The following is a 14,509-nucleotide window of genomic DNA, read 5'->3' as shown; positions in this document are numbered from 1 at the left end:
AGGATTTTTCAAATGTTTTTTACACTTTGGAAATTGTTGGTTTACCTATTCAAAATGTGTGGTATGCTGAATTCGTTGAGAAACAAACAATTGCTGAAATACCAATAAAACACATAGTAATATATTAGATACATGTATATAAATGGAGTGGAATGTGGAGTTAGTAAAGTAGAGAAAGTACTTTTCTGAAGTTACACTCCACTGCAGCCAGTGTTTGTTTTGCTAACATGTCAGGTTATTGCTCCGACATCCGTCACAAAGCATCTCCACAAGTCCATCCAGGGACTAGTAACCAAAGAGATGGTTACATAATCACAGACTGAGCTATTGGGAGACGACTGGTGGGAGACTTTACACAGGAAGTTGAAAAGAGAAAGTTAAAATGTTAAGTATGAGACAAAAACTAAAAATGAATCTCACTCATCTCATTGCCAAACATTTTTGTCGTTGTGAAGAGAGCCACATGACACCCCAACCATTTAAATCTATAGTGAACAAAAATATAAACACAACATGCAACAATTTCAAAGATTTTTCAGTCACAGCTCATATAAGGAAATGTGTCAATTTAAATAAATTCATTAGGCCCTAATCTATGGATTTCACATGACTGGGCAGGGCCGCAGCCATGGGTGGGCCTGGGAGGGCATATGCCCAGCCAATCAGAATGAGTTTTGCCCTACAAAAAGACTTTACTACAACCAGAAATACTCCTCAACACCCCCGTCCCCCACTGACAATCCCCCAGGTGAAGAAGCCGGACCTGGAGGTCCTCGGCACGCGTGGTTACTCGGTCTGCGGTTGTAAGACGTGCTCCCAAATCCCTAAAACACGTTCTACGTTGTAGGCTGCTTATGGTAGAGAAGTGAACATTAAATTCTCTGGCAAAAGCTCTGGTGGACATTCCTGCAGTCAGCATGCCAATTGCATGATCCCTCAACTTGAGACGTCTGTGGCATGTGTACAAGGTGCATGTGTAATGATCATGCTGTTTAATCAGCTTTTTGATATGCCACACCTGTGAAGTGGTTGGATTATCTTGACAAAGGATAAAATGCTCACTAACGGGGATGTAAACAAATTAGTGCACAACATTTTTGATTTTTGTACGTATTGAACATTTCTGGAATCTTTTATTTCAGCTCATGAAACATGGGACCAACACTTTACATGTTGCGTTTATATTTTTGTTCAGTGTACTTTTGTAGTTTCATTTTGTAGTTGCACTTATCTTAGAAGTCCCATGAACATACTGCTATTTCTATAACATTACCCCTGCAAAGTTGTTTGCTTGATTGCTACAACACAGTGTAAAAAATAAATTCTATCTATGCAGTGGCAATTTTAGCATGTAAATCTTGGTGGGGAAAACTCCCCACTTTTTTTAGATGCATGCCAGCAAAGCCACAACACAACACTAAACAATACATTAATTGCACTATAACGGTGATAAACAGTGCCCACAAACTGTTAGTGCCTACATAAAGCTGTCCCAACAGCAGAGCTTTCTTTTCAACACCTTAGAGTGAATCGTTACCACTGCTACACCTGGCTATCACCGGAGCCTTGTCTGGCAGTGAAACAGTTCAGCCTCATTTACTGACTTTAAAAAAAACATAGCTGATATGGCTGACTTGCTTAAACAAATGTTGTTTCTACTGACAATTGAGATGTAAAAACTATGGCATAAGGAGATGATGAGTGAATAAGAGGCAATCCGTAATTTCAATTAAGACAATGAGCGAGCTAGGATGGTCAATAAACTATTTGTTCAGCACTTTTGAAATGTACAGCGACAGAATTCAGAACATGGGCCGTTCTTACAGTATTCTCCCTGTACAACAAGTCAGAACCGAAGGATACGTAAAGGGGGCATACAAGCAGACAATAAAAACTCTTACAATATTCAATGATTACATTTCTCTAAAAGAGTATAGGCTACATGTGCACCATCAAGTCAGAACAGTAAGCTAAGTTATGAGGGGGATAGGGACTAAATAGTTAGGATGATGCACATGGGCCACTAACAGCTTACTACACAACATACACATAGTATTACTTTCTTAGCTACAGTATACATATCTCCCTGGCATATTACACCATTTATGCAGCAGCATACAATACATTTTTGGACTCACATTGTTGTGCTGTGATCTCTTGAACAGGGAGGTGGCGTGGCAGTCCTTGTGGGCAAATTTTGGCATTCTCTGGATTTATGTTGCTTTCAAGATAACCAGAAACTCTGAAAAAAACAAGGTTGAATCATGATGTCAGTGATCTCCAGGTCAGAGCTTTAGAAAGAGGCCCAAATTCCCAACTTGGAATTTTCCCAGTCGGAGCTCTTTTTTTCCTTCCAGTTTCCAGTTGTCTTGAACTCACTGAAGTCTAAGGTTTCCCAGTTTAGACTTTCCAGTTGTTTTGAACGCTTCAGAAGTCATGCTGGATTGACAGCATGGCCAATGTATTCAACCTTTTCTGGCCCATGGTGTTGAATATTTATCCTTTTAAGATTGGAAAAGAGACCCTTAAACACAGACTTGGACCACATACACCTTGCTTGGGCCAAGAAACACGAGCAATGGACATTAGACCAGTGGAAATGTGTCTTTTGTACTGGTGTCCAAGTTTCAGATTTTTGATTCCAACCACTGTGTCTTTGTGAGACGCAGAGTAGGTGAACGGATGATCTCCGCATGTATGGTTCGCACCGTGAAGCATGGAGGAGGAGGTGTGATGGTGTGGGGTTGCTTTGCTGGTGACACTGTCTGTGATTTATTTAGAATTCCAGGCACACTTAACCAGCATGGCTACCATAGTAATCTGCATCAATACTCCATCCCATCTGGTTTGCGCTTAGTGGGACTATAATTTGTTTTTCAACAGGACAATGACCCAACACACCTCTAGGCTGACCAAGAAGGAGAGTGATGGAGTTCTGCATCAGATGACTAGTACTCCACAATCACCCAAACTCAACGCAATTGAGATGGTTTGAGATGAGTTGGACTGCAGGGTGAAGGAAAATCAACCAACAAGTGCTCCATATATGTGGGAACTCCTTCAAGACTGATGGAACTGCATTCCTCACGAAGCTGGTTAAGAGAATGCCAAGAGTGTGCAAAGCTTTGCAAGGCAAAGGATGGCAACTTCAAATAACACTTTTGTTATTGGTTACTACATGATTCCATATGTGTTATTTCATAGTTTTGATGTCTTCACTATTATTCTACAATGTAGAACATAAAAAAATTAAGAAAAATCCAAACTTTTGACTGGTATTTCATTTTTTTTTTAGACCAGAGTTAAGAGTGCCTCCTACCGCCCCTCCAACACTACTTTCAGTGTCATGTCTTCCCTATACATACCTAGGGTCCAGGAAACACAAGCGCTCTTAAGGGGAGAGCCCTCCTTCGGTGTGGTTCCAGTGGCATAGGTCAGGTGCCCCATCCTCTCCCTCTCTCTGATAGCCTCCCCACGTCCCCATTGCTTTTGTGAGTGGTTTTGAGTGTTTGGTCTGCTAAATTTAGCCTATTGATGTAAGCTACATTCCATTGACAACAGACACAGAGACACCCCCCAGCAGTTTGGCTTCAGTGGCCGGGAGTGTGAAGATCAGGGTGGATCAAAACTACCTAGGTCGACCCCTGAGCCTCCTTGCCTTCCAGTCAAGGATACAGGTCGTTTAAAAGACAGACAGGACACACACACACAGGTATGGACTAGTCCCATCAAGGTGTGCAGTTGTGATTCCGAGGTATGGCAAAATACTAGTGTCAATGTGTTGTGCTTTGACCATTCACAACAACTAACTCTGATTATGCTATTTTCTGTCGTATTCAGTCATATAACCTTTGTATTAATCAATATCTCACATCCCTTACTAACAAACCTCTTTATTATTTTGTGAAGACAAAACAAGAAGCTACAAACAAAATACAATTGTTAGGTTCTACTGTAATCACTCTGAAATAATGTTTCTATGTTTATGTTGTATAAAGAGCTGATTATGAACATTGTGTTCAATAACATATCTATGTTCTAATTATATTTCTCATGTTCGATATGTAATTTATTCTTGTAAATATTTAAAGCACTGTAAATGATCTACATTTTAGTCATAACATTGAGAAAAAAGATTTTGTACAACATGTCTGAAACATAATGCAAATAGGAGAGGATATGAACATGATGGGGTAACATTGAGAGTTTAGTGAAAGTTGTGATGTGAATACAAAGGGCATTGTTGTTTCGTTTCATTTGTTTGCAAGGCAAAAACATCTACATTTTAGCACGGTAACTTCAGTTTTTTAGGACTGCTGCAATTAGATTTAGGGTAACTAGGCTATTATATTTGTCACGGAAATGTATCTTTTTTTCTCTAAACGCCATTGTGCCGAAGTAAAAATATTTATTTTGTCAAGATCACGTTAAGGATTTCCAGTGTCACATACTACCCTGGGACACAATGTTCAGCCCTCACCCAACACTGATGATTCACAATGCTGAATGCCATGTGACACCTTAATGCGCATCAACTAGTATTCTTTACAAGGTTATTTTGTTGACTTTGCTCTTCAAGCGCAAACAATGAATGACACCTGCCACCTGCCATGTAATGTTTTGGTTTGGGGTTGACAGAAACCCTGTCCTTGAAGTAAATGTCATAATGCTTACCTAATGCTATCATAAACCAGACATGGGGCCCATCATAATATTTTATGACCGTTAACTCACAGGACATTAATGGCATATCATAATGTGGTCTAAACAACATGCAGTAGTTATCCGATAGGTCAACCAGTATTGCACGTGCCATGTGAGCAATAACTCTTTACCACAAACCCTCACTAACAGTAATCTTATTTTATTTATAGCAGTACAGTATGTTGGCTCTCTAATGTTCAGTTCATATCAACACTATAACAGGGAAAGTATTTTCTGCTGGGGTAGAACAGAAAGTACATCCTGTGTCCTTTATGTGTTTCCAGTACCCAGGGGCAAATCGTGTGCCACCCTTCCCAAAGCCACAATGTCGCAATTCTGTACAATGCCAGCTGGAGAGAGGAAGATGCATGCAGCGGCTATTTCTCGAGAGGTCCACGGTGCCAATGGTATGATCTGGGCCCCGGGCTCAAAGACAGCCTCAACAGCAAAGAGAATCAAACTTATTCTGGTGGAGGGCAGTTATTCAGATCCGGGTTGAACATGTCAGGGCCATTTCTCTAGCAGTTGCCATAAATAAGCTAATGAAGATTTTTTACTACCTATGGCGACAAATCCTTCTGTCGTTGTCCTTTTGAAAGTGCTATTTTGGGGCGGGTGAGGTGGGGAGTTGTGGAGGGCAGGGTAGGACAACTGTGTGTAGCCATTTAGGGGACCGTGAGTGTTTGCGACAGCTGAAGTACATTCTGTCTGGGTATAGCTCATCGAAGCAGCATCATGTTCAGCATACAATAAGTAAAAAGAACAATAACATAATAAAAATTGAATTCAATAAGAAGTAATACATACAAAATTGCAAGACTGCATTTGTCTCAATCAGATTTGAAGAGTACAATCATAATTCACCTAGACTTTCTAGAACTTGCAAATAGCAAGTAGCATTAGCACTGTTGAGTGCAAAACAATGGAAATTCACTAGGCTGTGGTTGCATTGTCCAAAGAGCATGCCTAAATCAACTCAATGCACAATTTTGTTTAATAACCATACAATGTAGAATTACTGAGAAACCAAATGATTACTAAACTATTCAGATCAAATCAATCAAATCACATTTATTTGTAAATCCCTTCTTACATCAGTTGATTATAACAGAACATGGCCAAGATGTTCAAATGTTCATAAATGACCAGCATGTTCAAATAATAATAATCACAGTAGTTGTCGAGGGTGCAACAGGTCAGCACCTCAGGAGTAAATGTCAGTTGGCTTTTCATAGCCGATCATTAAGAGTATCTCTACCTCTCCCGCTGTCTAAAGAGTTGAAAACAGCAGGTCTGGGACAGATAGCACGTCCGGTGAACAGGTCAGGGTTCCATAGCCGTAGGCAGAACAGTTGAAACTGGAACAGCAGCATGGCCAGCTGGACTGGGGACAGCAAGGAGTCATCATGCCAGGTAGTCCCGAGGCATGGTCCTAGGGCTCTATTGCAGTATACTGTATATTGAGGCAACCAATTATTATTATATACATGCAACCTTTTATCATATTGTGATGCGTACTATACATCTTGTTTTGAAGCTACATTCATTGGATTTAGGCATGCTAATTGTCAGGAGAAAGGAATTTTGAAGGAACAATATGTCGTTGATATTAACCATTCAGATGATATCAGAATAATAATGTGAATTAACTTCTCCTTTGATAAAGGTCTCGCTGTAATCATAAATGGTTAAAAATGCATGCTATGTACAGTATGTCTTAGGGAGAGTGTCAGAACAAAATATATACTGTATATCTTTAGGGAAACTATATATTTTGTGCAACTAAGACATACTAATAAAGTCTTGAGGGAATCTTGCACTATTAGCTCATCCTAATATGGACATATCTCAAAAGTGGGTACAAATTGCAAAGAACCAATAGTGGCAGATTTTGCCAGATTTAAATTCTGTTGTTATTTATGTCTGTAAACAGGAAGTTGTTCAACCGTGTTAGATGAAATCACATTGCTGAGTCTACCTTTAATGGAAAGTCAGTCAAAGGCATCTACTGAAACTTGTTTTGGTTCTTTTCCCAGGGGACACCATGGACCTGGGGATAAAGGTTAGCACTCCCAAAGACATCATGCTGGAGGAGCTGTCACTGCAATCCAACAGAGGCTCTCGTCTTTTCAAAATGCGCCAGCGAAGATCGGAGAAATACACATTTGAAAGTATCCAAAATGAGGCAAACGTGCAGCTGAGTGTAAGGACTTTTACATTTACATTCATGTAATTTAGTAATCTAGATGCTCCTATCATAAAGATTAGCAATAAGTGGATGCAAATATGGAGACTTAAACAACCACAAAATACAACACACCTCACAACTCACATTCACTACCAATATCATACATCTGGGTGACGCCACAGCAGCCATCTTTGATAGACAGGTCAGATGGATAGTGCTGCAGGACGCTTGTTCCACCGCTGTGAGGTTGGGGCAGAAAGAGCTGTGACAGGCAGGGTCTTGTTTGTAGAGTTTCAGAAGACAGCTTCATTTTGGACTTACACTCAACTCCAGGACCGGCACTAGGACGAAATCCATGGGGGTGCACCTGAAATGAATGAAGGTCACAACTCGTATTACATTATAGCCCTTATAACACAAGGTAGATATTGGTCCCACTACGACATACAAGTGTATTCGAAATGTAGCCATAGGCTACACCTAAACCATAGCCTATCAAAAATAATTTCACATACAGTATGTAATAGTAGATGTAAAGACAATATAAATTGTACTATGAGGCACAGAATGGAGCGCAATGGCGCATGTTTTTTTATAACAAAAAGGCAACTTTTTAAAATTCTCATATACAGTCACACGCAGCCCATATTATTTTTGTGTCTATATAGAATTGAAAAGAATACATCTTATTAAAGGACGACTGCAGTTCCTGATTTTACCTCGTTTTAGACTTGGTTCATTAAGAATTGCTAACGACCATGACAGAATTCAAACGTGAGTTGGTTTCAGGGTGTGGTTTGATATCGGTGTCTCATGTGTGTTCGCAAGTGGGAAGAGTAAGACAAGTTATTTTGCCAATTAGCTTCAGCCGGCTTGTTTTCAACCTTTGCCTAATTAGTTTGATTTTGGATAGCCTATTAAGGGGGTAGTTAGGGACCGGCAATACATGTAAATGAGAAAACATTTTCATGTTCCACACCTTTTTTCTCATTAAATGCTTTCAATATTTGTATATTCATTCGTACAATGTATTATTGGTCTGAGATTTTTAAGTCATTTAAATTTGGAGCTATTTTAAGGTATTGTCCCATGTAAATTGTGCCATTTACCGATAGTCCCTAATATCCAAAGGGATATCCAGAGTCAACCCACATTTACCACAGCCATTACAATCGGGTCACGTGCAGCTGCACTCCCAATTGATGATTAATTGTGCTGTCAGCTGTTGGCATGTGCGCAGGATTGAAACAAACCCAAACTTAATTTACGTTGTAATGCAGTCACGATCAGTCTTATAGAACTCAGACTGACTTTATAACCAAAATCCTATTTACACATGCCCGGTTCTGCCACCCCCTAATGCCGGGCCTAATTATATCAGACACACAGTTATTATTGTATCTTGGCCATTATGGGTTGAGGATCCAAATCCTGGGATCACATTATTGGATCTCTGGACTTACGGATTTAAAAAGTATTTGCGATTCTTTTCATTTACAGTACAGTAACATTGTTTCATTGCTTACTTGGATCCAAAAGTGCTTTATTGCAACCAGATAACTGGATTTTAAATACGTTTCTGAGTGTCTAATGGTTGCATTAAGGATGTGTGCACCCCGACAAAAGTGTTAGAACACATGGGAGATATGGTGAAACATGTGCCTGGTGCCCTTTCCCTGCACCTACTCTGGCCAGAGGCTCCTGGAGCACTTTGCTCAAGAGTATCTATGCTGCTTATCAGTTGCTTGCTGATTTTGTGTGTGTGCGTGTGTGCGTGTGTGTGTGTGTGTGTGTGTGTGTGTGTGTGTGTGTGTGTGTGTGTGTGTGTGTGTGTGTGTGTGTGTGTGTGTGTGTGTGTGTGTGTGTGTGTGTGTGTGTGTGTGTGTAATAGTGTTTAACATTACTTTTGAATACCTCATCTCTGTACCCCACTCATACAATTATCTGTAAGGTCCCACATTCGAGCAGTGAATTTCAAACACAGATTCAACCACAAAGACCAGGGAAGTTTTTCAAAAAATGACTATCCCTTTTTGCATGGTAAAGTTATTAATTTCACTTTGGATGGTGTAGCAATACACCCAGTCATTACGAAGATACAGGTGTCCTTCCTAACTCAGTTGCAGAGAGGAAGGAAACTGCTCATGAGCCAATGGTGACTTTAAAACATTTACAGAGTTTAATGGCTGTGATAGGAGACTGGATGGATCAACAATATTGTATTTACTCCACAATACTAACCTAAATGACATAATGAAAAGAAGGAAGCCTATACAGAATAAAAATATTCCAAAACATGCATTCTGTTTGCAATAAGGCACTTAAAGTCAATTTCTCAGTCAATGATTTTGCAGTTTAACCTATGTCCTGAGTACAATGCATTATTGTATGTTTGGTGGCAAATCTAACACATCACTGAGTACCACTCTTCATATTTTCAAGCATGGTGGTGGCTGCATCATGTCATGTGTATATTTGTCATAGGTATGGACTACAGAGTTTTTTAGGATAAAATAAAAACGGAATAGAGCTAAGCACAGGAAAAATCTTGGAGGAAGACCTGGTTCAGTCTGCCTTCCAACAGATGCTGGGAGACAATAACCGAAAACACAAGGCCAAATATACACTGGAGTTGCTTACCAAGACGACATTGAATATTCCTGATTGGCCTAGTTACCGTTTGACTTTAATTAGCTTGAACATCTATGGCAAGACTTGAAAATGGTTGTCAAGCAATGATCAAAAACCAACTTGACAGAGCTTGAAGAATTTTTAAAAGAATAATGTGCAAATATGATACAATCCAGGTGTGCAAAGCTCTTAGAGACTTACCCAGAAAGACTCACAGTTGTAATTGCTGCCAAAGGTGATTTCATCATGTAGTGACAGAGGTGTGAATACTTAAAATGAGATATTTCTGAATTTTGTTTACAATAAATATGCAACAATGTCTACAAACATATTATCACTTTGTCGTTATAGGGTATTGTGTGTGGATGTATGAGAAAAATATATATTTAATCAATTTTGAATTCAGGCTGTGAAAAATGTGAAATAAGTCAAGAGGTATGAATACTTTCTGAAGGCATTATATGTTCATGTGTGCATTGGTTAGATGCCAGTCCACAGGGGGTATCTGGGGGGGGTCTGGTTGCAAATTACTGTTTTTACTTTTGGCAACTGTTCAAATGGAGCAACATTGCACATAAATTCTCAACATTGCAAACAAACATGAACTAATTGCTATTTCAAGTCTTTTGATGGACATTTTGGCGGTAGCTGATCTTGCTTTGACGTTATGCCCAAGCTTTAGCTCAGTGTGCTAAGCTAACATGCTTGTAAAACCTGTGAGCGCCCTACCCATTTACCTAGTGGGCCTCATTTACGCAAAGGTAACAATTTGGTGCAGCTAATCCCTAAATGAATCAATTAGATAGGTTCAGAACTGCGCAAAGGGGGAAAGCTTAGCTAATGACAAAATACTTTCTCATTTTTTCCAGAGCGATCTTCTAGCTGAGAATGCAGACAGTGCTGAAAACAAAGAGGGATCGAAAACACTTCCTTACACACCCACCCCAGGAAACCCAGAAAGCATTGCACCAGGTATGTAGCTACCACATCAAAACATACCTTCTGTTATTTTCAAAATGTATGAATGCTTATTAGGCAGAATAATATAGTTTAAGGCGATAATAAGGCCTTATTGAAATATCTTTTTCATTATTACGTACGTAGTGTTATACATGAGTAATACTTCACTTGAAGGGATACTACATAAGGACTTCATAACACAATCATAAGTCATACATACCGCATTCATAAGTAAATGGTATTTTTCAACAAATACAAATTGATATGTACGCTATGTCTTGCAATTGTTGACTTTAGCATTTATGAACTGCTTATGTACTGCTTATGAATGGGTTGTGAATGTATTTTTAAGGCCTATGTAGATGCTCATGTTACCTCTAAGGACAAGTCTTATTCCCCATAGCGACTCAGCAGACCTCTGGCCTTTAAGCAGGATACATGAGAAGCATTTCCTTTCCCTGCGGTGCCTTGCTCTCTGTTAAATTGTCAGCAGGGGATCCCAACAGAACACTCTTGTAGAATCTGATATGACCAAGCATGGTGTCAACCCATGTCAAATGGACCAACCCGCTTTTCACACCAAGGATGAAAGCACACTTACGGTGTGCACTATTTTAAGACTTGAGATAATAAAGATCGACAAATTGTGTTGAGTCTTCATCACTTTTTCCACTGCTCTAGTTAAAACTGTTATTTAATGACAGTGGCTATTGATAAAACAGCACTGCCACAGTCATGTTGACACCTATTTTGTTTCCCAAACAATAAAAACAGATAATACTAAACCAAAATTTACATTTTTTTTGTTATGTCTTGATAAAATTAGCATGGATGAAAAGGTGGTAACAACTGAGGGACTAATTTGTTGTCTTTGCTACCTTGCTCAGTCTACACCAGGGATCATCAACTAGATTCAGTCGCGAGACAGTTTTCTGGAGCGGATGGTCGGGAGGCGGAACATAATTACAAATAATTTGTGGACTGCAAATTGACCTCATGAAGCTCAAACAGATATAATGTTGGACTAAAACATAATAATTCAAACCTTGCTTACGTTTGTATACAATCCCGTGTTTCTCTATAATGCTTGAGAATACTTGGGAACAGATTTCTTAAATTAAAATCAGTTGGAGCTGATTACCTGTTGTTTTTACAGTCTTTTATGTCCAACAATGAAAATTCAACACAAAAAGGCCACCAGTTGGGGAACCCTGGTCTACGGGTTAAACCATTAATTCAAACTCACCTCTCACAACAAGATACATTCTCAATGCCCTAGTACTTCTTTATATTTCTTGTGAAAGGACAACAAGCAAGAAATTGCCAGTAATCATGTATCCCACCTAAGTCCAACCCCACAGATCTGCTAATGTGTTGATAGGATAAGTGAGTGTCTGTACGCTGCACTGTTGGTCTTATGATCCTGTCTTCTTGGTATGTGTCTCAGGATATGGAGGCCCCTTGAAGGATGTCCCTGCAGAGACGTTCAACTCTACAGCTATACCCAAGTCCTACCATTCCCCTTGGGAGCAGGCTATCATTAACGACCCCAACCTGGCCGCGACCCTCAATATCAGGATGCCTGTCCCTGAGCCCAGACCAGAGGCTCCTGACTACAAGAGCTTTAACAGGTGAGGGTAATGTGAAAACAGGTGTTCTGAGGAGAGTTTTCAGACAACTGCTATTCAACAGCTCAAAATTTAAGCCAAAGATTTGCGTACTACTTGAACATAGTGCATCAGTCATGCACTTCTCTCATGGCAGATTTTGAGTTAAGTATGCAAATCTGAAGTCTGGGATAATACTCTCAGTAGAAATTATCATCAGTACATATAATGACATTGATATTGCAAACATTTCCATGGAATGAAATGGTTTTCTTATAACACAGTTCAGATTCACTGTTACATGGATGCACTACTATAACAGCCTATAAAAAGCCAGCTTTCTATATTCTATGCAACCGTCACATCTTTAGAGATCTTCATTTTGATTTTGCATTCATCCTTGTATCACCACATCTGATTTACAGGGTGGCCACACCATTTGGTGGTTTCGACAAAGCCCCCCGGAGCAGCGGGATCACGTTCAAGCTCCCCGAGATCGACCTAAACCTCCACAACTACTCTGAGCTCCAAGACCCAGGGGTGAAAAGACCCACCTTCAACAGGGTCGCCCAGGGATGGATATCCGACGGCATCCCACTGATCCTGCCCACCGTGCCTCTGGAACCTATGCCCATCCCTGAGTCCGATGACCTCTAGATGACCTTTAGATGACCCATAATAACCTGGAAAGACAAGAGAGCACTAGTCTGACAAAATCCACTGCTGTCACCTCTAACCATACTGCCTGATCTGCGATGTAGGGCTTGGAGCTGAAGCCTAAATCATGATTTCTGATTATGTGCAACCGACGACAAACTGATGGTTTAAAATGGGGCTTCCATGCTGCCCTGTTTCAATTCTGTGCCATTTGCCTGAGTAATTATACTGATGGTTAGTTTTGCATTGTGTATTCAGAGAATAACATGTAAATAAATAGCACACATGGCTGAAATGTTATTGAAATGTCTAAGAGGAAAAGAAACATGAGCAATACATTGAAACTTCAATGCATCTGTTGGCTTATATTGGATATCAGATCCAAAAGTATCTTTGTCTTTTAATTATGTAGACATGTTGCCTATTAATCTTTTAGAATGGGCTTATCGATGTGCAAATAAAAAAGATCTATCTCTTTGTCATGACATTGTATAATGAATTGGCTTAAATCAATGTGTGGTTTGGATATGTGGAACAAATGAACCTGTACAGACTTGAAACACACAATTCTGCAAATGAAAAGAAAAGTAAGTGGGCTACTACCCAGGAACTGTATGACCAACCTCAGACCAACAACCATACACCAACAACAGTTGATGATGGCTGATCCATTTACACATACACACACACACACACACACACACACACGCACGAACACACGCACACACACACACACACACACACTGTAAATTATCTGCTAGGGTTCGTTGACAGACCACATTTAAAGAAGGTAAAAATAGCTTTGCAGCAGATGTACACCACCTCAACAGAACTTCAAGAAATCATTTCACTTTTTTTACGACCAAAATCACAAATTCAAAGGAGAGGAAAATACCTAGAACCAATGTCATTATTGTAAGTCATTATGTTAAACAGTTGGGTTAAATTAGCCTATAGCTTTATCCATAGCAATGTTGTTAGTGTTAACTGCAGAATGTGACCTGCTCATTTAGCCACAATGGCAAACGAATTATAGCAGAGAATATGGATCGAACCATCAGTGTGAAACAATTCTCTGTAGTCTGAGCAGTCTGAACATAGCACTGTAGGCCTATGTGTAATTTTGTAATATTTGAAAGTACATTCATTTTAAACAAGTATGCTGTTTTAACATTATAACAATAATAGTGTCTTGACAGTAGCAAGGTTTGTATCCAATTGGGGACAGATTTTTATTTGGATATTCCAGAATACACGGAATATATGTTCATTTTCCCACCAGTTGTACAGTATGTTTCCATCAAACAGACTTGTTGCAGATAAAAATCAGTGTGTGATGAGGTAGTGCACACAGAATTAGCTTTTTTGCTTAATTTTTCATGTACCAAATAAAAATCTAAAGTTCAATTTGTTTCCATTGCATTTTCAACTCTACCAATAGTTTTGTCACAAAAACTGTTGTGTTAAAGAGCAAATGTGCCAAACCTGGTCTTGGCGCCTGCGCTCTACCCAACAGCTCGCATATACAGTGCGGGTAGGCTGTGCGGGTTGGCTAGTCTACATGATCAGATTATTATGGATAAGAGCGAGAATATTTTGATTTGTCAAATGGCAGTCAAGCATCATCATGTCACCAGAATAAGACCCTCTGTGCACTTTCACCACCCTGTGAAGTTCATCATAATTTATTTCATCTGTAGCCTAATAAACTGTGTGGTTTCCCTATTCGTAGTGTGAGGACCACACACCATATCATCATGAC

General features: G+C 39.6%; 1 protein-coding gene across 3 annotated transcripts; it reads left to right on the top strand.

Annotated features, from left to right (window-relative positions):
• The first annotated feature begins 3,558 nt into the window (after positions 1-3,558).
• On the top strand, positions 3,559-13,232 carry myoz2b (myozenin 2b). 3 transcript variants are annotated; one of them, XM_024398388.2, is made up of 6 exons: positions 3,559-3,712; positions 4,989-5,111; positions 6,741-6,907; positions 10,393-10,495; positions 11,931-12,114; positions 12,516-13,232. In XM_024398388.2, exons 2-6 carry the CDS (start codon positions 5,030-5,032, stop codon positions 12,745-12,747), a joined length of 768 nt encoding a protein of 255 aa, XP_024254156.1. In that variant the 5' UTR covers positions 3,559-3,712; positions 4,989-5,029; the 3' UTR covers positions 12,748-13,232. The 3 variants fall into 3 exon arrangements, with proteins under 3 accessions (XP_024254156.1, XP_024254158.1, XP_024254157.1); XM_024398389.2 differs by having other exon boundaries at positions 3,571-3,754; XM_024398390.2 differs by lacking the exon at positions 4,989-5,111 and having other exon boundaries at positions 3,569-3,712.
• Positions 13,233-14,509: the final 1,277 nt, after the last annotated feature.

This window comes from Oncorhynchus tshawytscha, linkage group LG34 (genome assembly GCF_018296145.1).
Source record: "Oncorhynchus tshawytscha isolate Ot180627B linkage group LG34, Otsh_v2.0, whole genome shotgun sequence".
In the NCBI taxonomy this organism is placed as follows: Eukaryota; Metazoa; Chordata; class Actinopteri; order Salmoniformes; family Salmonidae; genus Oncorhynchus; species Oncorhynchus tshawytscha.
Note: the sequence above shows the minus strand (reverse complement) of the source record. Positions and strands in the feature narration are given on the sequence as shown.

Coding starts and splice junctions, on each gene's coding strand:
- myoz2b (XM_024398388.2), top strand. CDS start 5,030: ATGTCGCAATTCTGTACAATGCCAGCTGGAGAGAGGAAGATGCATGCA. Junction 5,112..6,740: donor AGAGGTCCACGGTGCCAATG/GTATGATCTGGG, acceptor TTCTTTTCCCAG/GGGACACCATGGACCTGGGG. Junction 10,496..11,930: donor CCCAGAAAGCATTGCACCAG/GTATGTAGCTAC, acceptor TATGTGTCTCAG/GATATGGAGGCCCCTTGAAG.